Consider the following 26,494-nt stretch of genomic DNA (forward strand, 5'->3'; position numbering starts at 1 on the left):
TATATAACTCCCTTTTAAGGGTGATAAATTATGTAATTTTAAAAAAAAGTATGTCTTTAAAAAATACATTTTATCAATAAAATTTATGATTAATTTAATGAATCAGATGTTTTTTAATTAGATATATATTTCCAAACAATGAAATTATAAGTAAACAAAAAACAGTTAAAATAGGTAGTAAAAAACCCTGGATATCTTTAGCTCTAAAAGATCACTTAACATATTTTCGCGCATGTTATGACAGTGGTGTCATCTATTATCAGTAAAAAGGCCAGCAGTTATCATTTATAACTAATGCGATCAAGTAAATATAAAAACAGCGATTGTTATCATAATTATTATTATTAAATATAATGCTTCATTTATTATAGTTAATTTTAACTTGTTTTTATTTTTAATTAAATTTAATGTATGAATTATTTTAACTTATCTTTTGCTACGCAATTAAACGATTACGTATTTTTTTTTGTTTTTCATTTATATTTTGTTCATTATTTCTTGTTTTTATTAGACCAGCAGTTTTTATAAAATTACTAGATACGCATACTACCTTTTTTTGTTAAACGTGACTATTATTCAAGATGAGAATTATTAGTTGCATCATGAACCGAAATTTAGAAAAGATGGTTGATTTTTACTCACACTTCAATCCATCATCATTGTCAATAAAACAATTCATTGATTTTGGTAAGTTAATTTTATTTGAACAATTAATTACCAAGGTCATACTATCCTGGATAAACTAATCATAAAAAGAGTATTCCTTATTTTACATTTTAAATATATGTCATTGTATTTTATAGCTATTTAAATTCAGTGGTTGTTTAATTGATTTATTTCTTAATAAATATGAGATATTTCTATTTTATTTCAATTTTTTGTTTTGAAAATGATTTACCTATTTTATTTATTACTCATGATCTTCTATTTTATCATATTTTATTTTAAAAATAATTCAATTTAATTATTTATTTTTAGTTTTGATGCTTAGCTTAAAGGTATTAATTTTACTCCGTTGTATTATTTTATTTATTCAAATAATTCTGATTTTTATTATTTTAATCATTAATTCTAGATTAAGGAATGTTGAGTAATGGTATAATATTATATGTATCCTAAAGGTATTAAATAATTAAGTCTTGTTAAATCCATTCATTTCAATTAATCACCATAAAAATGAACATTGTATGAATATAATTCATGTTTGTAATTAATAATCATATGATATGATATATCAATGGTAAATCCTAAAGTAAAAATGGAATAAAACAATTCATTAACTAGAAACATTGTATACAATCCCACCAAAGATAACAAAAGTCTACTATAAGTAGTTTAACTCTTAATTATTTAGAACAAATGAACCAAGATAACACAAAATCGTGTTATAAATGATATCAAATTTTATTTATGTATTATTTTTAGGTCTTAAGGCAAACGAACAAAAATCATTTCAATTTTTAAAAAAAGAACTACCAGTTCGATTAGCTAATATCATGAAAGAAATTCATTTACTTCCTGATAATTTACTTAAAATGCCATCAGTTGGCCTAGTAAATAATTGGTATGCCCAATCATTTAAAGAAGTAATTGAATTTGAAATAGATGATGGTTTCAATGATGAAACTCTATTGAAGTAAATGTTTTTTTATTTAATTTATGTAGTAAACATTTACTTAATATTTATTTACAAAAAATAATTGCTTAATTTTTGAATCATCAGTGGTAACATATTTCAGATTTACTCAAACATTGGTAAAAATTCGTAATAGACATTCTGATGTTGTTCAGACAATGGCACAAGGTGTTCTAGAACTCAAAGATTCATTTAAAATAGATGCTCATACTGAAAATAGTATTCAATATTTTCTAGATCGTTTTTATATGTCTCGAATTGGTATTCGCATGCTAATTAACCAACATAGTAAGAATAAACTTTATAGTTTTTATAAACTATAAATATAAATATAATTTAAAAACTAATTTTTTCCTATGAATTTTCATTTTCATTTAATTTGTATTTGTTATAGCTCTCTTATTTGGTGAGCATATAAATAACAACCATCATCAACATATTGGATGTATTGATCCTAATTGTAATGTTATAAGTGTTGTAAAAGATGCTTATGAAAATGCTAGATTTTTATGTGATCAATACTACTTAACTTCTCCTGAACTACAAATAAAAAAACCTTTAAGTAAGTATTTACCTAATAGAAAAAGAGCATCTAGTTGGCAATTCCCTTTTTCATTTTTCACTTTCCCTTTATATTTTAATAAAAACACAAAATATTTTAAAATAGGTCCGTGAAAATTTATTGATCTGGTAGCTCGGGCCTGTGTGTTAAGCGGTTAATAATTGACCTATTACTAAAATTTTTTTTACAGGTGAAGAAAATGATGATTCTATAAATATAGTATACGTTCCATCTCATTTATATCATATGCTGTTCGAAATATTTAAAAACTCAATGAGAGCTATCGTTGAACATCATAAAACAGATATTTTACCTCCATTAGTGGTAACAATTGTTAAAGGAAAAGAGGATATTTGTGTTAAAGTAAATATATTATCCCATTTAAAGAGTATTGGTACACTGTCCATTTATATTGGTTAGCAAAATATTTATTTTTTTTAGCATGATTTTAATGTTTTCTACACTACTTTTTAAACATATCATGATTTAAATTAACCTTATTAAGACTGTCATACTTCTCTATTCTATGGAAATTATCAAAAATAATACCTTTGCTAAACCAGATAAATCTTTGAACATCGCTACCTCTTTTAGGTCAATTAGTCTCCTGCCTTCCTTATCAAAAATACTTGAAATATTTATTCTAAAACAAATAATGCTGCATGTTAAAGATAACAACATACTCCCAAATACTTAGTTTGCGTTTCATCATACAGCACAATACATCAAATACACAGATTAGTATACGTTATCTCTCATTTATTTAAATTAAATCATATCTATAAGACCGTCACTTTCAGGTCCAGTATTGTTCCTCTACATCTAGTATTGCAAAAATTAATGCTGGTGTTCCCTAAGATAAGGAATTTTATCTTCCTTAATTTTTAATAATTACAGTACTGACCAGCCCATTTTTCAATAGTTTTCTGTTTCCGTTTATGTTGATGACAAAGTTATTATGTCCATTAGCAAGGACCCAGTACAATTATATTTTAACCTCATGTCTGAGTGGTATGAAAAATAGAGAGTTAAAATAAATCAATTGTAATTGTCATCATCATTATCATTTATTATGATGATTGAGTGATTCTCTACTACCTTTTCATTTTCAAACAGAATTTTTCCATGTTTATCACAACTATGTTACTGGACGTCTTGGGTTTATATTGCAATATCCATCTTCATACTATCCCAGCTTTTTTGTCCAATATCAAGTTCATCTAAATTCCTTTTGTTATATTTTGGTCTTTTAGTTTTTCAATGCACCATTTCTTATTTTTGTTACTTTAGTTCTTTTCTTAAATTTGATGTTGTATTGTGCCATCACAAGATTATGGTCAATATCGATTTTATATCCTGGGTAGGCATAGCTAGATTTGATTTGATTTCTGAACTTCGTTTTTACAAGTATGAAATCTATTTGATACTGACTTTTATCTCCAAGCGCTTTTCATGTGTATCTTCTCCTTAGTGGGACTTCAAAGTATGTATGAGCTCCTGTTCACAAAACTCTAACAATCTTTTCCCTCTTTTGTTTCTCTTCTCAAGTCCATTTTTTCCTGAGAAGTTACTTCTTTCACAGCCTATCAAGGCGTTAAAATTGCCTATGATAAATACTTTTGAGTTGCATTCTGTTAGTTGCATGTGTTCCTTAATCTGTTTGTTTGTCTCTTCAATTTCTTTATCCATACTTTTAGATGTAGGAAAATACACTTGTATAATGTAAATGTTTGTAGGCTTTGCTTCTATTTTCACCATAAGAAACTTGTTATTTAGGTAGTACGAGTTGAGTGCATTGCCTTTCCATTTTCTTCAAAATATCACTGCCGCCCGTTTCTTCCTCTTTTCTCATTTCCACTATGAATGATTCTAAAATTATCAGATATGAAATCACCATTTCCATCTCGTTTCACTTATACCAAGTATATCTAGCTTTACTTTCTTCATTTGTTCTTTTACTTCTTCCAGCCTTCCCGTTTTAATCATTGTCTTCATATTCCTTGTCCCTATTCTAAAATAGTCCTGTTTAGTCTTTTTACAAGGTTTTTGTTGGATGATGACCTGAGAAGCCTTGGATCCTGCTGTATATTGGTATCTGAATTCCATGATCAGTACATCTTTCTTCATTTTCATTGTACATCATTTAGTTAGTAACACCTTCTTGGATTGTAATATCATAAAGATCTATAATGCTGTAGTTTTCCTTTTGCCTTCTGCATCCACATGGTCGACCTTTGAAGGTGATTTGTCACCTACAAAACAAGTGATTGCCCTTCTCTAGCTACTCATTCGTTCTTTCGGCTGTTGGTTTTCAGAGTTTGCTCCTTATTTCAGTAGTTGGTTGGATCACTGGAATTGTCTGACTTAGATTTTTCACCAGTGAAGCTAGGTGCCCTGAGTTTGCTATACTCATAGTGTATGTAAGCCATATACTCCCTTGAAGCTATTGTAATTGTATTAAAATAAAAAAAATTGTTAAGATTGTTTGTGTCAAATACAAAATAAAATTAACTTTATTATAATTATTTCAATAAATTTAATAATAGAAATATGAAATATGTTAATAGATTTCTCACTATTTTGAAGAGTTTTTCTTTTAAAAGCCTGTATAGTAAAAAATGAAAAATTATTTTTAAGAATTAAAAGATTTCTATATTACGATAAGGTGATGCTTGTAAATTAATTATCATATTAATATTATATTATAAGTAAGTGTAGTTATTAAGTTTAAAAAATTAAATTTCTATATATCATTAAACCGACTTAAAATTAAAATAAAAGAAAATGTATTCTGTAATATATTCTTTAATGAGTTATTTATTAAGTATTTTTGCAGCTTAAAAATAATGGCACTAAAAAATAAATAAAATAAATTTAGAAATAATATCACTTAAAATAAGATATTGTAGCGTATTATTATTCAAAATTCAACATAAATGTATACTAATTAAAAAAGTATGAACAAAAATTTTTTTTAATTTTAAAATGTAGGGACGATTTTTAGTGTAAATCCATGCTTAATTCTTGAAACACTTATATATTAGTTGTATAATGAAATATGGAGAAAAGTTGTTCAACAATATTGTACAAATATCAATTTACCAGTGTCTCAAAAACAGTGATAGCTATTTTATTGTTAATATACCCAAACAATTATTTTGATAAATATATTATACATAGCTCTTTTTTTGAATAGAAATAATTATAACTTTTACAGTATTGTGTTTAGTTATTGATATTTTTTTATGTTTGTAATAGTCTTGGTATAACTTTATTTAAGATGATTATCAAAACATATAATATTAGCATTATTGAAAATATATAAGAAAACACGCATTAAATAAATTAAAATGTACAACTAGGTATAAAACTATGTATGGAGCTATAAGAAAACAATACATGGTGCTCAAAGGATAAACAATCAAGATGAGAGTATTATACATTGAAGAATGACAGTTATTACTTAATATATTATTCCTGCCATTACACTTTTAAAATTTTATAATTTAAAATTTAATTTAATACAGGTTTGTTTTTTTTTTTAAATTTGTTTTATATTCAATTTGTTTCTTGTTTTTGAAATAGATTTTTAATAAATAATTTGAATAAACAACTTTTAAATATTGCCTATAATTTTTCAGGATCTGGAAAAACTATGTATTTCATTTTTTTCAAATGAAAGTTAAAAAAAAATTTTTTTACAATAACTTTCTTATAAAGTAATTCTTTAAAATATAATTTTTAAGTATTATAATATGGAATTAATTATGTCCTAGATCTTTTTATGAATTAAACACTATAAAACATTTTGTACACTGTCATATATGTATGCGTAATTGGTTGGTTAAAAAAAAAGAAATTAATTAATATGTTCTTTTTAAAAAATGTCTATTGTCTATAATTTTCTATATTTTATCATAATTTTGTTTAAATGTAGTAATTTAGTAAAAACTTGATATATTTATCTCAGGTATCAGATCAAGGTGGTGGTATTCCAAGAAGTTTAAGTGACCAATTGTTTCACTACATGTACTCCACAGCTCCACAGCCATCAAAATCAGATGCCCACACAGTGCCATTAGCAGGTAAAATTTAAATCTTGAAAAAAAATTTTCATTCATACATTTATATTTGTTTAAATTTGTAATGTAAAAATAATTTTGATTAAATAATACTTGGTAATATTAGTAAAGTATAAAAAAATTCTAATTTTTTATTTTAGGGTATGGATATGGACTACCTATATCAAGACTTTATGCACGGTATTTACATGGTGATTTAGTGTTAGTATCATGTGATGGATATGGAACAGATGCTGTCATATATATGAAGGTATTTATTTTTTAAAGTTTTAAATGTTGGTTAATTGACATCAATTATTCAATCTTGCAATTATTTATTTAATTTTATATTTTGATAATAGCTTATTGTAAAAATTTTAGTTACAAAATTTAAAAAAATCCCGTTTTAGTCATTTAAATCCATAAAGTTTAGGTCTTAGTATATATTTAAAATATAAGTTTTATAATTTGTCTTTTATAATTTATAATTTTTTATTTTTTCTGCTTTAATTAATATTTTCACTCAGAACTTTAGTTTTTACAGAGTTAATCTTATCTTTATTAAAGTTCTTTCTTCTTTCATTTCTTTTTATTGCTTTTAAGGGCTATTTAGGTCCATTGCCACAACAACCACTTGCTTCCACCCATCTCTATCTTGAGCTAGATCTTTTCCATCGCTGTCTGGGCTGTCCTCTCGACTTTCTTGTGTCCAATCTTATAATTCAAAAGTAGCTAGTCTATTTTCAATAGTCTTNCTTGTGGCCAATCTTATAATTCAAAAGTAGCTAGTCTATTTTCAATAGTCTTTGTTGTTGCCCATTCGCCACAGGCCTAGTAGTTCTCTTAAGGTCTTCCTCACTCTCCGCCATTATTATAACATCGTCTGCGTACTCTGTCACTGCCAGTTGGTGGTCACGTCCCATTTTGATTTTTGTTGCTCCAGCTAAGGTTTTTCTCATAGCTGATTCTTGTACTATATTAAAATAGGCTGGTGACAAGACATCTCCCTGTCTTAAGCCTGTCCTTACCTCAAATTCTTTTGATTCCTCCCCTTTATTCTTTACTTTGCATTTCGACCCATGCATACATGCTTGAATTATTCTTATTATCTTTCTTAGTATCGCCAATTGATCCATTACATTTCATAGTCTTTCTCTATACACTGAATTGTATGCTGCCTTGAAGTCCACAAACAGTAAATAAACATGACTTCTTTCGATTATCTGTTTGACAACATGAATTTGATTCAGTGTTGATATACCAGTCATGAAACCTGTTTGGTAGTCTCTAATAATTTCCTTTATGTATAGCTTTAATCTATTGAGTAGAATATTTGTTAATACCTTGTACAAGGTATTGAGTAGGGAAATCCTTCTAAAATTTGTACAGATCATGGTGTCTCCTTTTTCGAAAACCAAGCATAATACAGAGGTGCTCCATGCTATTGGTATTTCTTCTTGACCCCAGATTTTATTAATTACCTTATGCAATTGATTTATCAATTACTTTACTTCATTCTTAAGATATTCCGTTACTATATCATCTGCTCCAGGTGCTTTTCCACTCTTTAGCATATATAGCTCAGTCTGCACTTCCTCAAATAATAGTCGTTCAATATTTTGTTCAGCCGTGTCACATTCTTCTGATACTGCATCTCTTCTAGGTTGATTTAAGAGTTTCTGAACACATGTTCTTAAATTCCTTTGCAATTTTTTCATTTTCTGTTAATAAAGTCCCATCCTCCATTCTTATCATTGTTATGTTTACGTTTAAAACTTCTTCTAACCTCGTTTGCCTTTTCAAAGAATATCCTTGTATTATTTTTTCTGTTTTTCTCTATATCTTTTTATTCAAGTTATGCTAAAAAATTATTATATAATAGTTATTTTATATCTATAATTAAATTTTAACCTTTCTAATTTTTTTGTTATTTAAGGCATTAACAAATGAAGCTAATGAATTGTTGCCAATATTTAATAAAACATCTACAAAATTTTATAGCACTTCTATACAAACTAGTAACTGGAGTGGAAGTAATTCCTCTCCCAACCATAAGCAATTTATGGCATGATTCATCTTAATTCTTAAAATGTTCTAAATTCCATGGTGAAAGTATTTTATTACTTTATTTTTGTTGTTTAACTAATGTTATAGAAAATTATTGTATTTAAATTGTAGAGATAAATCAATATTTCTAATGTGGTTCCTTGACTATTTTGGCAAAATTAATATATTGTTTTACTAATATTATAGTAGTTTCTTATATATCATGATTATTGAATTATTATTATATAGTTTATTTTAACAAATTGGAGTTATGGTTCTAAAAAATATTGATTCTGATGGCATAACATTTACAACTATTGAATCAGATTTATTTTTTGATAAATTATACTTTATATTAAAATTTAGGAAACTTATATATTTTTAGTAAATAATTTGTGTTAAGTTAATATTATAATAAATTTAGATATTATCTATTTCATTGTTATTAATCAATTAAAGAATCCATTTTTGTGTATGTATTTTTTAATTGTTAATAATTTTTAGTATGGATATATTTAGTTTATTTTATAGTTTCTCTAATACACTTCAGGCGACTTAAAATAGTTATCTATTTATTAAGGCTATTTTTTTCTTTTTTGATAAATTTGTCATATTTTTAAATGAAACAAGGTATTTTAAATTGATTTTATTTTAATATATAAAAGATATTTTGTAAAAAAAAATTATTTTTTATATAATTGAGACTTTATTATCCTACAATTTAAATTAATACAAAACATGTATAGTTATTTCAGACAGTATATTTTATTTATCTGGATATAAAAAGTATATAGTATACTAAGGAGTATTTTTTTAAGTAAATTAAAAAACTCTTCTTAAATACCTTTAATAAATGAAACTATATTTTAATCATTATTCACTTGTTTTTTTTTTTTAATTAATCAAATGTTATTTATTCAATTGTTGTAGTTAATAACACTTTACTTTATTGTTAAAGTAACTTAATATGAGAGCTCACAGGCTTAAAATTTATGAAGTTAATCTATTTTAAAATTGTTACCAATTTTGATTAGACTAGTCATGATACTTTTATTTAGCTACCTTTTAAATTATAAAAGTAAAAAAAAATTGTAATTTATATGTATAGAATAAGAACTGTTTGTAAATTTTAAAGGATTTTGTATTTAAGATAAAAATTTTTATTGGGCTAAAAGTGATATTGGATTATTTATTAATTAACAATACAATGAAGAATAAATTATACATTTAGACTTTGTTTTTATTTTTATTAAGTAAAATTTAACAATTCTATATAAGTTTGAAGATTACAGACATTTTTTTAAATAACTATTATTATGTACTTAACATAAATTTCTTGGACAAGTTAGTTTTATGAAATTAAAAAATGATAGCACAGTGGAGTCACAGTACAGTATGGACGTGGCATAGTTGGAACAAGTATAGATGACATCTGATAGTGATTTTAATCACTATCATAAGAAACACTTTGAAGAAAATATGTTCATAGTGATTAATTTTAAAAAAACTGGTCGATTACTCCAAAAGCAAAATTAACTCATATTATTTGTTCTACTTCGACTACCATTTGCACATAGAAAATAGGTCGGTACAAATTTTTTTTTTTGACTTCTAGTAGATAAAATAAGCATTATTTTAACATATATTTAAATGACGCAGAACATTTTCAAAAGTTAAGTTGAAAAAGTTCTACTTTTTATAAAAATGTTAAAGTTTTCAAATAGTTAAAAGAAAAACTTTTCTTAATTTTGAAGAAGTAAAATAATCAAAATAAGTATAAAATTTTATTTAATGTAAGATAGGTTCAAGTATATTTTATATTTATTGGTGCTCATTTTTATGGCAAACTCTTATAAGGTATTTTAAAATAAACAAACAAAATTAAAATTTGAACACAAAAATAGCATGTTTTTTAACTACACCAGGCGTTTGCACGTAGAAGATAAGTCGTCAGGATAATTTTTTTTTTAATTTATAGTGTGTAACATAAGTTTTAATTTGACATATGTTTAAAGGACGCAGTAATTCCTGAACATTTTCAAAAATTAAGTTGAAAAAGTTGAGTTTTGAATCTTCTCTTATTGGCATGTAAAGGGTCAGATTTTAAAAAAAAATTATATCAAATTAAAGGGAAATATCTAAGGTTTCCATATAAATAAAGAATTATTTTGATTTATTAATTTTTCAATAAATTATGGCAATTTTTTGAAAAAAAAAAAAGTGAAAAAAATTTCGAAATTTAGCGATTTTAAAAATTTTAAAAAGATTGGTCCATTGAGAGCTGAGACAAAGTAGTGACAGACACAAAAAAATAAACACATCATGTTAAAATTAATGCCTTCTCAGCTTCGCATCGAATCTAAAAGTGTTAGTTTAAATTCTTTATTTCATAATACCATAGCAATTTTGGATATAGCATTGTTAAATAAATTAATGAAACTGATGATTATAAATAAGTTAGTAGCCAAAGGTTCAAAAAACACGGATGTAGAATTTTAGTTAGCAAATATGTACCTTGCTGTGGATAGTCTACATTATAAAAAAATTAAGTAGTTATTTCATATAATATTTAAAAGGAAGTATTATACATAACATCTATAGGATAGAAAAACTTAAGACAGAGTGGTGGATGATGATTTTAATAGGAATGGAAAATAATATAAGATATAGCTGTCAACTGTCACAGATATAAGGAAATTTTTGTAATTTTATTTGTTGAAAAGGAAAGAAAAAATTAGGTCTTTTGTTTTTAAAACACTTCACAAGTGGAAAACATTACAAATTTTATCAAGAAGACTATAATAAATAAATTAAGACCTATAATTAAATTTAGAATTCAGGTCATCGACGTTTAGGACAGATGTAAGTTACACTTGTAAGAAGTTTTAAAAATAAAGAAGCCAACGGAATGGGTTTAATTAAAATGTATGGAGTACGCATAAGTAAGGCGTGGCAGGGCCAAGAGATCTAAATACCAAAAATTCAAAAACAATTTTTATTTCATCAAATTAATAACTAATAATCGGATAATAATACTTTTCTTTCTCGATATAATACCACAAAACAACCGAAAAATTTAATTACATTGAGTTATTACAATTATCTTCTTCTTCTTTCTTGCCTTAATTCTAACTACTTGGGGTCGGCCACCCTTATCCTAAACTTCCACTTGACCCGATTAGCTTTCATGATGAACAGCTTTTCATGTTATGATTATTGCTTATCACTTATCATATCTTTTGAATTATCACTCGCATATAACTTATAGAGATACCATATACCTAATACCGTGAAAAATTTTTTACTTATATTTGAAATAAAAACGTTTTCTATTTTGTTGATTAAAATTGTTAAATAATATAGATTGAAGTATAATTGTAAATTAAATTTTATTTGTTATTTAAAAACAAAAAATTATTTTAAGCATAAATGCAGGGATTTTGTTAAATTAAACATATGTGTTATTTCGTAGTAGAAAATGGCCGCCATAATTTTGTTTATATGTGAAATGTATCTACTGAATCTACTGCTAGAGTTGGCAGACTGAAGAGAACTTCAGTTATCAGTTTTCTTGAAACTATGTGCGGAGAAACGTTGATGTTCAACTAGTGACTGCATGCTCAATAGTTAAAATTATGAATGTTAGATAAAAAAAAAAAATAGAAAACACTTGGAAATACAGTATCAGTCAAAATGGCTAGTGACTCGAAAGCGCCTTTAAAAAATGTCAAAAGGGTACAATTTGGGATATTATCCCCAGATGAATGTGTGAGTAATATCTTTAAAGTATAATTAAAGTATTAATTAATATTCTTCTAATTTAAGAATATTTTTTGTTAAAATTTAGAGATTATTATTTTTAATAAGTTTTAAATTAATAATTCTACTATGAGCTCTAATATATATATAGCTCAGTTATATATATATTATTGTTACTTATATGTTCAACTTGAACATAAACTTAAAAAATATATATATATTTTTTATACTAATGTATTATAGAGACGTATGTCAGTCACAGAAGGTGGTATCCGTTTTGCAGAAACAATGGAAGGAGGTAGACCAAAACTTGGGGGTCTGATGGATCCTCGACAAGGAGTAATTGATAGATTTTCAAGATGTCAAACATGTGCAGGTAATGACAATTTTGGTAATTGGAATGTGTATGTATATATATATATACAACCATTCATGTATATATTAATGGATTGTTATTAAACTACTGAATAATAATTTTAGGTAACATGACTGAATGTTGTGGCCATTTTGGTCATATTGAACTTGCTAAACCTGTATTTCATATTGGATTTATTCCTAAAGTCATAAAAATATTACGATGTGTATGTTTTTATTGTTCTAAACTTCTTGTGAGCCCAGTAAGTGACAATTTTTTAATAATTAATTGTAGGAGTAGAAATCAATAAATAAACTTTATTTTAATGTCTCGTATGATGCTTTATATTACTAAATAATTAAAATAAAATTATATCAAATAATTACTTTTTTTATTTTTGGTTAATAAGTCTTTTGTTAGACGAGATTTGCTGTTAAAAATAAATAAAAATGTTAAAGTTTTTTTTTTCATAATTTATCAATAGATTTGATATTAATTGGCAAACTTGTTAACATTCTAAGAAAATTCTATTATAATAGAATTTATAGTTCATTTAATTAAATTTAATAATGTATACTAAATATATTATTAATTTTGTAAAATAATAATTATAGAATGTTGTATTTTACTGTAGACTCATCCTAAAGTAAAAGAAATTGTTATGAAATCTAAAGGACAACCAAGAAAAAGATTAGTTTTCATATATGATTTATGTAAAGGAAAAAATATTTGTGAAGGAGGTGATGAGTTAGATATAAACAAAGATAATGTTACCGATCCTAATATGCCAGTAAGTAAAATTTTAATCATAAAATTATTTATATTAGTATTAATTGCATTATCAAATAATGTAAAATCATTAGACTGTTATTGTTTATTAAATTTAGTATAGTTGGTTAATAAATCAAATAATATTTGATAAAATTTATTCAATTAAATCCTATTGATATTTTAAATAAAATTTGAATATTTTTCAATATATCTAAATAGGTTATTATGTAGTTATTGAAAAAAAAACTAAATCTTGAAGTGATAACTTTTTAATTTTATGGTGAAAAAAAAATGTAAGGTTATTTATGTACTTTTTAGCCAAAAAAACAAGGTCATGGTGGTTGTGGTCGTTACCAACCTAATATTCGGCGTGCTGGTTTAGATTTAACAGCTGAATGGAAACATGTCAATGAAGATTCTCAAGAGAAAAAAATACCTCTTACTGCTGAACGTGTTCATGAAATTTTAAAGCATATAACTGATGAAGAAGTTGTTATAATGGGTATGGATCCAAGATTTGCACGTCCTGATTGGATGGTACTAACTGTTCTTCCAGTTCCACCTTTACCTGTTCGACCTGCAATAGTTATGTTTGGATCAGCTAGAAACCAAGTAAATTTTATACTAGTCATAGTAATTAAAAATTTGAGGAAAATGCAATTTTTTTTATCAAGGATGATTTAACTCACAAATTAGCTGATATAATAAAGTGTAACAATGAATTAATCCGTAATGAGCAGTCAGGTGCTGCTACCCATATTATATCTGAAAACATAAAAATGTTGCAATTTCATGTAGCTACATTAGTGGATAATGATATGCCTGGATTACCTAGGTAAAGTCTAGTGTTTTTGATCTCAATAGTTTATTATGGTAGTTATTTTATATTCATATTTACAGAGCTATGCAAAAATCTGGAAAGCCTCTAAAAGCAATTAAAGCTCGTTTAAAAGGTAAAGAAGGAAGAATTCGTGGTAATTTGATGGGGAAACGAGTAGATTTTTCTGCTCGAACTGTTATTACACCTGATCCAAATTTACGGATTGATGAAGTTGGTGTTCCTCGTACTATTGCTCAAAACATGACATTTCCAGAAATTGTTACTCCATTTAATATAGATCAGTAAGTAAAATAATTATTATTTAAAATATTACTAAACAGTATCATTAAAGGTAATTGATTTATTAATAGTTTTCTATATATAATTTATAAATTAACATTACACAGATGATATAATAAGAATTCTTTACTTGTGGCTAAAATTATTTAAAATTAAAAATACAGGTGATTGTTTAACTATGACTCAAATAATATTTATAACGATTGAAATTATACTATTTTTTCTTAACAAAAATTAATAGTCTCCTACATTCTATAATACATGCCAGTTAACACATTTGACGTGATTACTTTTGAAAAGAAAAATTTATATTATGTTTTATATGTTTAAATATATTGTATGAGTTAATATAATCAATTACTTTATTCATTAATATTTTTTAATTATTTATTTTTAGTGTATTAAATTATTTTTAATTAGACAATATAAACAAATAGTTTACTTAGTTTGTTTAATTAACTCGTAAAAATGTATAGGATGCTTGAATTAGTGCGACGTGGTAATTCTCAATATCCTGGTGCTAAGTATATCATTCGGGATAACGGAGAGAGAATTGATTTGCGTTTTCATCCTAAACCTTCAGATTTACATTTGCAATGTGGTTACAAAGTTGAAAGACATATAAAGGATGGTGATTTAGTAGTTTTTAACCGTCAACCTACTTTACACAAAATGAGTATGATGGGACATCGTGTAAGAGTTCTTCCTTGGTCTACATTTCGTATGAATTTGAGGTAAATTTTAAATGATAAAATTATATTATATATATTTCATCTAATAAATATTTTTTTAGTTGTACATCACCTTACAATGCTGATTTTGACGGAGATGAAATGAATCTTCATGTCCCACAATCAATGGAAACAAGAGCTGAAGTAGAAAATATTCATATTACTCCAAGACAAATTATTACACCTCAAGCAAATAAACCTGTTATGGGAATCGTACAAGATACCCTAACAGCTATAAGAAAAATGACCAAAAGAGATGTTTTTCTAGAAAAAGTAATTAATTTTTTTTATGTATATAAAAGAATGAGAATTTATCCAATGCTCATTGATAACATATATTGTTTACTGTTATTTTCAAACATTAGTAAAGCAAATATGATTGAAGTTTGTTTTTATTTTCAAACTGTCATCACTTTTGAATGTTTTTTTACTTTTTATGAAGAATTTGATTGTAAAAAAATACAATTTTAAACTTAAAGAAAAAGCTTTTAAAATATATGTTTATTTTAATAGACTATACCTCATTTTTTAGGAACAAATGATGAACTTATTGATGCACTTACCAATTTGGGATGGGAAAATGCCAACTCCATGTATTTTAAAACCTAAACCATTATGGACTGGAAAACAGTTGTTTTCTTTAATTATTCCAGGTAATGTTAATATGATACGTACTCATTCCACACATCCTGATGATGAAGACAATGGTCCATACAAATGGATATCTCCTGGAGACACTAAAGTAAACTTAATATATTTTTTATTCATTGAAAACATACTTAATAAACAATTTTATATTTTAGGTTATGGTAGAACATGGTGAACTAGTTATGGGAATATTGTGTAAAAAGACACTTGGTACTTCAGCCGGTTCATTACTTCATATTTGTATGTTGGAATTAGGACATGAAGTGTGTGGTCGATTTTATGGTAACATTCAAACTGTAGTAAATAATTGGCTATTATATGAAGGTAATATTTTTAAAAATAAATAATTTTTATAATTAATTTAATTTATTAAGGTTTTATTTTTACAAATATTACATCTTAACAATTATAAATACTGAATATTAAATAGATTTCTTTAAATAATAATATGTTTGTTTTATAGAAAGGATATAATAGACTAGGAGTAACTATGATAGATTAAGACTGTAAAATGATATTGTGATAGAGATTATGCATATTATAAAGAGCTAATATGAGAGTTTATTAATACAGTTCTATTTTTAGAGAGTAAAGGTCAGTTTAAGATATAATAGGAAAGTTACTTAAATGTTTCTCATCTTATAAAGTATAAAAAGGAGACAAATTAAGAGCTATAATGAAAAATAGTCATGAGCTGATTACAAATTGTGATCAAATCTAAGATGATAAAATTTAATTTTAAAATATCTAGTAAAATTTAAGTTGTAGAACATGATAAAATTTGTTTGTATCATTGGGCAAAGTTTGAAGGCGACCCTTTACATTGCCACTTAGAAAAATTTATGGAAAAAGGAGAGGAAGTCTGTAAAAGGAATAGAATTAACTGATAGAAGTAACAAATTAAAAAGAAAGTCTGCTATTTCATTGCTCAAAATACCTACATGACTAGAAGTTTAATAAAAAAGAACTGATTTTTGGAGTGATCTGATTATAGAGATAAAAGATTTTACAAAAAATAGGAGAGGAAATATTTTAAAAGTTGAAAATATAATGATTTGGTAATTTTTTTCAATTTAGGGCATTCCATTGGTATTGGTGATACAATTGCTGATCCTCAAACTTATTTAGAAATTCAAAAAGCTATTAAAAAAGCTAAAGAAGATGTCATAGAAGTTATTCAAAAAGCTCACAATATGGATCTTGAGCCAACACCTGGTAATACTCTGAGACAGACTTTTGAAAATCAAGTAAACCGAATTTTAAATGATGCTCGTGACAAAACTGGAGGTTCAGCTAAAAAATCATTAACAGAGTATAATAACCTTAAAGCTATGGTGGTATCAGGATCTAAAGGATCTAATATTAATATTTCTCAGGTACAAATTAATTCATTATAACAATTATATAATAATTATTAATTTTAATTTTGATTGTAATTTTTAATAGGTTATTGCTTGTGTGGGTCAACAAAATGTAGAAGGTAAACGTATTCCGTTTGGTTTCCGAAAACGTACTTTGCCCCATTTCATTAAAGATGATTATGGACCAGAGTCTAGAGGTTTTGTTGAAAATTCGTACCTTGCTGGACTAACACCTTCAGAATTCTTTTTCCATGCTATGGGAGGTCGTGAAGGTCTTATTGATACTGCTGTAAAAACTGCCGAAACTGGTAAAATATATTTAATATTTGTCTAATTAGTGAAAGGTATTTCAATTATATTTCTATTTATTATAAAGGTTATATTCAACGACGATTGATAAAAGCTATGGAATCTGTAATGGTACATTATGATGGAACCGTTCGTAATTCTGTAGGCCAGCTAATTCAATTGCGTTATGGTGAAGATGGGTTATGTGGTGAAGCAGTAGAATTTCAAAGTATTGCTACTATAGAACCATCTCATAAGAAGTTTGAAGAAGAATTTAAGTTTGATGCTTCAAATGAAAGACATATGAGAAAAATATTTACCGAAGATGTACTCAAAGATTTAATGGGGAGTAATGATACAGTAGCGGAATTAGAAAAAGAGTGGGAACAATTAAATAATGACAGAGATACACTTAGAGAGATATTTCCATCGGGTGAAAGTAAAGTGGTATTACCTTGCAATCTTAAACGTATGATATGGAATGTACAAAAAATCTTCCATATAAACAAGAGAGCTCCTACAGATTTAAATCCCATCAAAGTGTTACATGGTAATTGTGTTTAATGTATACGTATAATGATTTGGTTTAATTAAATGTATTTTTATATTTTAGGAGTGAAAGAGCTATTGGATAAATGTATAATTGTAGCTGGCCAAGATCAATTAAGTAGACAGGCTAATCAGAATGCTACTCTGTTGTTTCAATGTTTAGTACGCTCTACCTTGTGTACCAAATTGGTTTCAGAAAAATTCCGTTTATCTTCTGAAGCATTTGAATGGTTAGTTGGTGAAATTGAAAACAGATTCAAACAAGCTCAGGTAGGTTATTTAGAAAATATATTTTTATTTTCAATTTATTTAAATAATTTATGTAATAGGCTGCACCTGGAGAAATGGTGGGTGCTTTGGCTGCTCAAAGTTTAGGAGAACCTGCCACTCAAATGACATTGAACACTTTCCATTTTGCTGGTGTTTCTTCGAAAAACGTAACCCTTGGAGTGCCTAGATTAAAGGTATTTTACTATCATTCATTATAAAGACAATATTATTAAATTAAAATTTATAAACAAATTTCTTTATAACTTCAATATTTATGTAAAACTATATTTTTTTTAGTATTAATAGTGTATAAACTTTAAGTATGTATATAATTTTTTTTCTTATCTATTCTCTTTCATTATAATTAAAGGGCTCTGTGTAAAAACAAAATAATTTTTTTAAGACAGATTTTGTAGTTATAAATTAAGACTAAAATAATCTATACATCAAAAAAATAATAATAATAATTTGAAAAATAAAATATTGATTAAGTTTTCTTGTAGGATACATATTATAAATGTTTAGTTTTTTGAAATTTTATGAAAAATAGATTGTCTTGTTATATAGTTTTTGTAAAATTATAATCTACCTTAACTTAATTATACAGTTATTTAATTTAATTTTACCAGTAATATTTTGTATTTGCATACAGTTTTTCTGCTTTTTAAAATTTTAATTAAAAAGTTTATATATTTCCTGAATGTTTCTAAACCTACATGAAAATTGAAAAAAATTGAATAGTTTAATTACATTTGATTTAGTTTTAGTTGTTCAAGTTGGTTTGTAAATCAATTTTTATAGACATTTTATTTTAAAATTGATTGACCTGTGTAACATTTTGATCTTTCATTAACCCATTTATATTAATTCAAAATAAATGTGCATTTATATATTTTTTCATTTAAAATAACTGATTTTTATTATATAATGACTTATTTATTGTAGAAATAAATAATTTATTATAATATAAATAAAAATTCATTATTTAAGATCAATTATTTTTTCTTATTGTTTTAATTGTATATTATATTTTAATTAACAGGAAATTATTAACATTAGTAAAAAACCAAAGGCTCCTTCTTTGACTGTGTTCTTAACGGGTGCAGCAGCTAGGGATGCAGAAAAAGCAAAAAATGTTTTGTGTCGTTTGGAGCATACAACTTTAAGAAAAGTAACAGCAAATACTGCTATTTATTATGACCCTGATCCACAAAATACTGTGATTAGAGAAGACCAAGAATTTGTTAATGTCTATTATGAAATGCCTGATTTTGACCCTACTAGAATTTCACCTTGGTTATTGCGTATTGAATTAGATCGAAAAAGGATGACAGGTTAGTTTTAGGTTTGAAGCAAATGTATGTTTAAAAAAAATTGTGTGTACGTTATTCCAGTTTTTTTATTTGATATATTTTATTTTTTCCTATTAATAATTTAAAATTTAACTATTTGTTTAAACTATTATAATTCCTTTTTTTATGTAGTATATCTTTAAAATACTACTTAAAGCTAGTAATATTAGTATATTTCTTATTTTTTTTGTAATGTAGTATAAACAAAAATGTCAATATGTCCTGGATATTATCTAAAAGGGGATAAAATAAACAAAACTTATTAAATTGTAAAAAATAAAAATGATAAAATTTAAGATAATGAATAAATTAAAAAAATTATTGAAAAATATTAAAGATTAAATGTTATATTTTAAAAGTAAAAAGTCTTACTAAAAAAAATTATATAAACTCAATTATAAGTTTTGAAAATTTTAAATTGTTTTATTATTTCCTATTTTATTTGATTATTTATATAATTATACAAATTAAATTTTATCCAATTTTGTCCATCCATTTTATCTTCTTGGATAAAACCTAATCAACCCTAAGTATAAATAACATTAAAAAATAATTGTTTTAATTATTTTAATTTTGCAGATAAAAAATTAACTATGGAAGCAATATCTGAAAAAATAAATGCTGGCTTTGGAGATGATCTCAATTGTATATTTAATGATGATAATGCGGACAAATTAATTTTACGTATACGTATAATGAATGGTGAAGATGGTAAAATGAATGGAGGTGATGATGAAGATACTGTTGACAAAATGGAAGACGATATGTTCCTTAGATGTATTGAAGCTAATATGTTATCTGATATGACTCTACAAGTAAGGAAAACGTTATTCACTTCCTTTTAATTGCATGAACAATTCATTTAAAATTTGCTTATTGTTTTAGGGTATAGAAGCTATAGCAAAAGTTTATATGCATCTACCTCAAACTGATGCTAAAAAAAGAATAATCATTACTGATACTGGAGAATTTAAAGCAATTGCTGATTGGTTACTTGAAACTGATGGTACTAGTTTAATGAAAGTATTAAGTGAACGAGATGTTGATCCTGTCAGAACATTTTCTAATGATATTTGTGAAATATTTTCGGTAAAAAATTGTTATTTAAGAATTAAACAATACGTAAACTTATGTTTTTTTTTTATTTCAGGTGTTGGGTATAGAAGCTGTGAGAAAATCAGTTGAAAAAGAAATGAACACTGTTTTGCAGTTTTACGGACTGTATGTAAATTATCGGCATTTAGCTTTGTTATGTGATGTCATGACAGCTAAAGGTCATTTGATGGCCATTACTCGTCATGGAATTAACAGACAAGACACTGGTGCATTAATGAGGTAGATTTTATAACTTTATTATTAAAATTTTACTTTTTTTAAACATTTTTAATCCCAACTTTATAAAATTAATATTATTTCTTAAATTATAATAAACGAATACAATAAAAAGAGAATAATTTAAATAGAAATCTCATATTGTCATAATATTTCTAGATGTTCATTTGAAGAAACTGTAGATGTTTTATTGGACGCTGCCTCACACGCTGAGGTGGATCCAATGAGAGGTGTTTCAGAAAATATTATAATGGGCCAACTTCCTAGAATGGGAACAGGTATTAATTTTAAATATTTTTAATTTAATATTTTATGATAAATAATAAAAAAAAATTTTTAAGGTTGTTTTGATTTATTATTGGATGCTGAAAAAGCTAAAGATGGTATAGAAATACCTATGGATGCCGGATATATGGGTATGGGTGGTGGTGGTATGTTTATGGCTGCTGGTACACCTTCCATGTCACCAGCAATGACACCATGGGATCACAATACAGCAACTCCAGTTTACCAAAATAGCTGGTCATCAAGTATGTCCTTAAAAACTTCTATTAATAAAAGTCAATTAAAATATGCTGATATAAATAATTACTATACTAAATATTTAGTTGTAGTAAATATTTTATGTTGATATGAATGAGGAAACTTTTAATTATTTAAATTTGCTAAGGTCCATAAGGAATAATGGAGATAAGGATTATTAGACAGATGTTTGAAACATTTGCATTTAATTTTTTCTTTGTGATTAATTTTTACAAATTTATCTATTACTTAATTACTAATACGTACCATTAGGTACTAGTAATAATTTTTAGTTAAAACATTTTAAAAGCAATAATTAAAAAAATATTCATAATTTATTTATACAAAATACAATTTAAAAGAAATTTATTCACAAAAAAAAAAAAATAATAGTATGAATTTTGGCATAATTACATGATTGTACTAATTTTAACAGGCATGACTCCTGGAGGTCCAGGATTCTCTCCAGCTGGATCAAGTGAAGCTAGTGGTACTTCTCCATTCTGGATGACTAGTGGTGGAACACCTGGTAGTCCAGGTTCACCAGGCATGGCTACTAGCCCTTACATTCCAAGCCCAAGTTCAATGTCACCAAATTATACATATCCTTCAAGTCCTCAGTTTGGTTCTATGTCCCCATCAATGTCACCATCTATGCAAAATACTCCAAAATACTCTTCAATGTCTCCTAATTATCATTATTCTCCAACAAGTCCTTCATATTCTCCTACAAGTCCATCTTATTCTCATACATCTTATTCTCCGACTAGCCCTTCGTAAGTTCAAATAACATTTTAAATTAGTATTTATTGTTGGTATTTATCATAATATTTTTCTAAATATCTTCGCATTTTAGTTACAGTCCAACATCTCCTTCGTACAGCCCTACATCGCCTTCTTACAGCCCAACATCGCCTTCATATAGTCCTACATCCCCATCTTATAGTCCTACATCGCCTTCGTAAGTATCTTTCAATATTAAAAAAAAAAAAAAAGAGTCAAATATCTATCTTATTTATTAAATAAGAGTTTTTATTTAATTATGTTTAAAAATTAATTAAGTACAATTTTTTAAATAACAAAATTTTTTTTTTCATATTTAGTTATAGCCCAACAAGCCCATCTTATAGCCCTACATCGCCTTCTTACAGCCCAACAAGTCCTTCATACAGTCCAACATCTCCATCGTAAGTTAATTTATTAATTAAGTTGACTGTTTATTATATTAAATATTTTAATAAGAAACTCAAGTGGAAATTAAAATGAAATATAGTGAATCATCACAAATTAAAATATAATTTTATATTATTTATTCTGTAATATGTTTGTTTTTATTGATTGTTCTTTAACTTAATTTTTGAAATGTATTTACAGTTACAGTCCAACTTCGCCATCATATAGCCCTACATCACCTTCATACAGTCCTAGCTCTCCGCAATATACAGCTTCTTCACCATCATACACACCAAGTGCTACATCAGGTCCTAGCAATTATAAATATTCTCCAACATCTCCATCTTTGGCTGTTAGTCCTACATATTCTCCGACTAGTCCAACATATTCTCCTACAAGTCCAATGTATTCTCCTTCAAGTGCATCATACAGTCCATCTTCTCTACAGCATGCACCTTCAGCAGGAAATCAATACAATCAGTCTTATAGTCCTAGTTCTCCTGTATACTCTCCAACAAATTTTTCAGTTACAAGTCCAAGGTAAAATTATTATTATTTTAGTTTAATTTATTATTTTAATATAAAAAATTGTTTAGGTACTCTCCAACATACTCGCCGACTTCACCTACATATTCGCCAACTTCACCAAGTTATTCACCTACGTCTCCAAATTATAGTGGCCCTGAATAAATGTCAAATGTTATTGAATAAACAATTATTATTTTATAATTTTTTTTTTTTGTTAAAACTTAGTTTATAATTTTATTTTATATCTTAACTTTAAAGAAAAGGTATATTTCAATAATTTTTTAATAAAAGATAAATAATTGATATTTCAATGTGGCTTAAAATTAAGAAACACCCCAATTGTAAATAATATTTAGGCTATTAATCAAATGGTCTAATTTTTTTTTTAAATTATTATAAGGCACAGCAGAGTATATATTAATTTTATTAAAAAATTAAGTGCTACATATAGCTATGTAATAAGAATTGATTCTTGTTCTGAAGTATATACTATTAATTAATCAAATAATTGATGAGATATTTTGTTAATAATAGTAGATGGTAATACTTCCTTAACTTATTAATTAATAACTTAATTACTTTGTCTGTCCTCTTAATGGATTTGTATAAATATTTAGATGTAGGTATACTTACAACAAGTTGCCTGCAATCTTTAGTAATGCCTACTTTTGAAGGCTTATCATGTTGTATTTAAATAGTTTTTAATTAAAAAATTGTTTAAAGTGTACAATTTTTAAATTAACTGAATTATTTTTTTAAATAAATTTTGTTTTTTTATTATTATATTTTTTGTTGTTTTGTTATAATAATTTATGACAACAATTAGGTTTTTTTGCTCAAAAATAATTACAAAATCATAAAAAAAAAACCGGGAGCGTTTTTTGTATAATTGAAAGGTATTTAGAAACCCCTAGTATACTCAAATGTTGGCCTATAGTCAATAGACTCCCCAATTATTACACTATGATTTGGCATTTAACATAGTCATTTACAACCACCATTCATTTTAAGAGGATATTAGGGGTTGAATCACGTCATGATACTAACTACGTGATAAAGATACAAATTAGAAGGAATAGCAAATGATTTTTATGTACAATCTTCCTTAAGAAAAATGTTGGTTACGTCTTAGTAGTTTGTGTTTAAACCAGCTTCATATAATAACTACAGTGTGGCATATTCATTACTAGAATATTTGTACTCTATCCATTTGAAAAAGTTGACATTCTATTATCAACACTTTAAACATCTTACATAGTAATAATCTTTAGACCTTTTTTCTCTTACTTCTGTAAATTTATAGACTTCATTTCCGCCTTCCTTTGTTCTTAGCATATAATACAACACATACCTCTTGAACTCCATCTTACTTACTGAACACTTGGCTTCTTTGCACGTTTATACTCCATCCAATCTTCTCTTCTGTCATATTTTGGATTGCCTTTTCTTATTTTCTATAATTTTTTGAACGTCCTTTCACCAGGTTTTCTTGTTTTATGGCATTCTACTCACTCTCACCAACAATCATCTTTGCAGTATTCTTTACATAACTAGTAAATCTATTCCACACACCATTTATTTCTCCCCGGATATTCCACATCGCACTCATTTACCGTCTTTAAAAACTCTATTTCATTTTCTTCTTTCAATTTCCACCACTGGATTCTAAATTTTTCTCCTGTGTTCTTTCTGTTTTTGTATATTCTTTTCCCGCTACACCACAACTTCATTACTACCAGTCTATGTTGTGTAGTTATACTCTCACCTGGTATAACTTTACAATCTTTTACTCGCTTTACGCTCTCTCTCTTCCACATAAAGTAATCAATCTGTGATCTATTAATGCCACTCTTATAAGTTATGTAAAACACCACTCGTAGTCGATGATTTCAATTAATTAAACACAAATATTACGCCCGAAATTCATTAACAAGTATACGTGTATTTACACCAAAATCACCGTCCAACGACCTCACACAGGGAGCGTCGTTGAACTACAACTGATATAATATGATTTTATAATAACTGATATGAACTGATCTGACTAAATAAACTAATTATCACACATGTTTAACAGTTATATAATGATCTTCCCTCTTTCTAAAATAAGTATTGACCACAGCAAGATCATACTGCGAAATCCAGGATTCTTTCGCCAGTCTCATTCTTCCCAACTAAAACCATGCCATCCATGTACTCTATAATATCTTATCCTTTCATTACCTACATGTCCATTTATATTTTTACCTATCACCGCATCCTCATTGCCAGATACTCCTTACATCACGTCATCCATCACTCTCCAAAACACTTCCTTGTCTATTCATCACATCCTACTTGTGGTTCATAGGTACTTATTATATTCAACACTTTTTCTTCGAAAATTAATTTTACGACTATAATTCTGTTACTTTTTCTAGCTACTTCTATTACTTTACTTTTCATCTCCTCGTCCATTATTATCCCTACACCATTCTTTGTATTAGTTTTACCTAAGTATATCATTTTAAAACCTTTACCTATTTCCCTTGGTTTCTCTCTCTTCTACTTAGTTTCCTGCAAACAACAAATGTGAACTTTTCTCCTTTTCAATACTTTTACTAATTATCTACTTTTACCAGTTAATGTTCCAACATTCCAAGTACCTATTTTTACTTTTTATCTATCTTTCTCTCTTAGTCTAGCCAAGAGTTAATTGGTGATGACCCTACACCGTTAATACTACAAGCGTTGGGTAGACCTGTACACATGACTGGTAAAACAGCTATCACACAAGTTGCCTTGCTACTATCAAACACTTTATTCCTTAGGCCTACTCCGTTTTTAATTACTTTATTTTCTCTTACCTGTTGTCCCCGCGTACATCCGAGACGAATTCGCCTAAGTTTTGTTTAGGACTCCTCATACTTTTTGACAAAAATTTTACACCAGCTGTCGACCTGACACAACCTCATTAGTCGCCTTTCATGACTGGCAGAGGGGCCGTGGAATTATTTTTATCCCCTATCCACAGAGACATAAATAATAATAATACTTATATAATATAATAATACTTTGTATAATATTTTAATATTATATAATATAACGTAGCGTCGGGGTCGTAGTAATTGTTGAATTTTATATTTATCAGTTTATTACCGTTTTCAATTATTGCCATTAACTGCGCTGCAAAAAAGTCGTGATAAAAACAATTACGAATATCAATATCAATATTTTGCGTGCGGTACGAATATCAATGGTTCAGTATGATATATTTATTGTTTACTCAATTAATTGATAGTAAAACATTTGTTTATTGACCCATAAAACCATGATAATACAATGTTTTTGAAATTTGAATTTATGTATAAAAAATTGCTGCATTATTTTTTCAGGCCAATTGGGACTGTTTTTAAGTAGGTTGCAACCACACACACTGGCCCTCCCTCAA

At 26.5% G+C, this 26,494-nt stretch overlaps 3 protein-coding genes across 5 annotated transcripts in view; 2 read left to right on the forward strand and 1 right to left on the reverse strand.

Annotated features, from left to right (window-relative positions):
- Positions 1–356: 356 nt before the first annotated feature.
- Positions 357–12,002, forward strand: LOC126899345 (pyruvate dehydrogenase (acetyl-transferring) kinase, mitochondrial). Its single transcript, XM_050674149.1, has 9 exons — positions 357–687; positions 1,426–1,636; positions 1,740–1,924; positions 2,031–2,198; positions 2,389–2,561; positions 6,169–6,283; positions 6,421–6,530; positions 8,196–9,889; positions 11,778–12,002. The coding sequence occupies exons 1-8, from the start codon at positions 582–584 to the stop codon at positions 8,328–8,330; spliced, it is 1,203 nt and encodes a 400-aa protein (XP_050530106.1). The 5' UTR covers positions 357–581; the 3' UTR covers positions 8,331–9,889; positions 11,778–12,002.
- Positions 11,938–23,847, forward strand: LOC126899343 (DNA-directed RNA polymerase II subunit RPB1). The gene is made up of 27 exons (XM_050674134.1): positions 11,938–12,073; positions 12,308–12,440; positions 12,545–12,681; positions 13,054–13,209; positions 13,509–13,802; positions 13,865–14,025; positions 14,091–14,312; positions 14,787–15,044; positions 15,104–15,314; positions 15,574–15,783; positions 15,845–16,013; positions 16,767–17,065; positions 17,136–17,358; positions 17,427–17,888; positions 17,952–18,157; positions 18,217–18,351; positions 19,200–19,491; positions 20,089–20,324; positions 20,395–20,598; positions 20,660–20,844; positions 21,001–21,119; positions 21,183–21,371; positions 21,800–22,139; positions 22,220–22,324; positions 22,467–22,550; positions 22,738–23,076; positions 23,133–23,847. The coding sequence occupies exons 1-27, from the start codon at positions 11,999–12,001 to the stop codon at positions 23,224–23,226; spliced, it is 5,538 nt and encodes a 1,845-aa protein (XP_050530091.1). The 5' UTR covers positions 11,938–11,998; the 3' UTR covers positions 23,227–23,847.
- Positions 22,843–26,494, reverse strand: part of LOC126899344 (ELAV-like protein 3) — a 38,626-nt gene continuing 34,974 nt past the window's right edge. For all 3 annotated transcript variants that reach the window (XR_007702562.1, XR_007702560.1, XR_007702558.1), the window contains one exon: positions 22,843–26,067. The gene's annotated coding sequence lies outside the window, so the exon portion shown is untranslated. The remainder of the gene's footprint in view (positions 26,068–26,494) is intronic.

Source organism: Daktulosphaira vitifoliae, unplaced genomic scaffold, assembly GCF_025091365.1.
Source record: "Daktulosphaira vitifoliae isolate Bord-2020 unplaced genomic scaffold, ASM2509136v1 Scaffold_2, whole genome shotgun sequence".
Lineage (NCBI taxonomy): Eukaryota > Metazoa > Arthropoda > Insecta > Hemiptera > Phylloxeridae > Daktulosphaira > Daktulosphaira vitifoliae.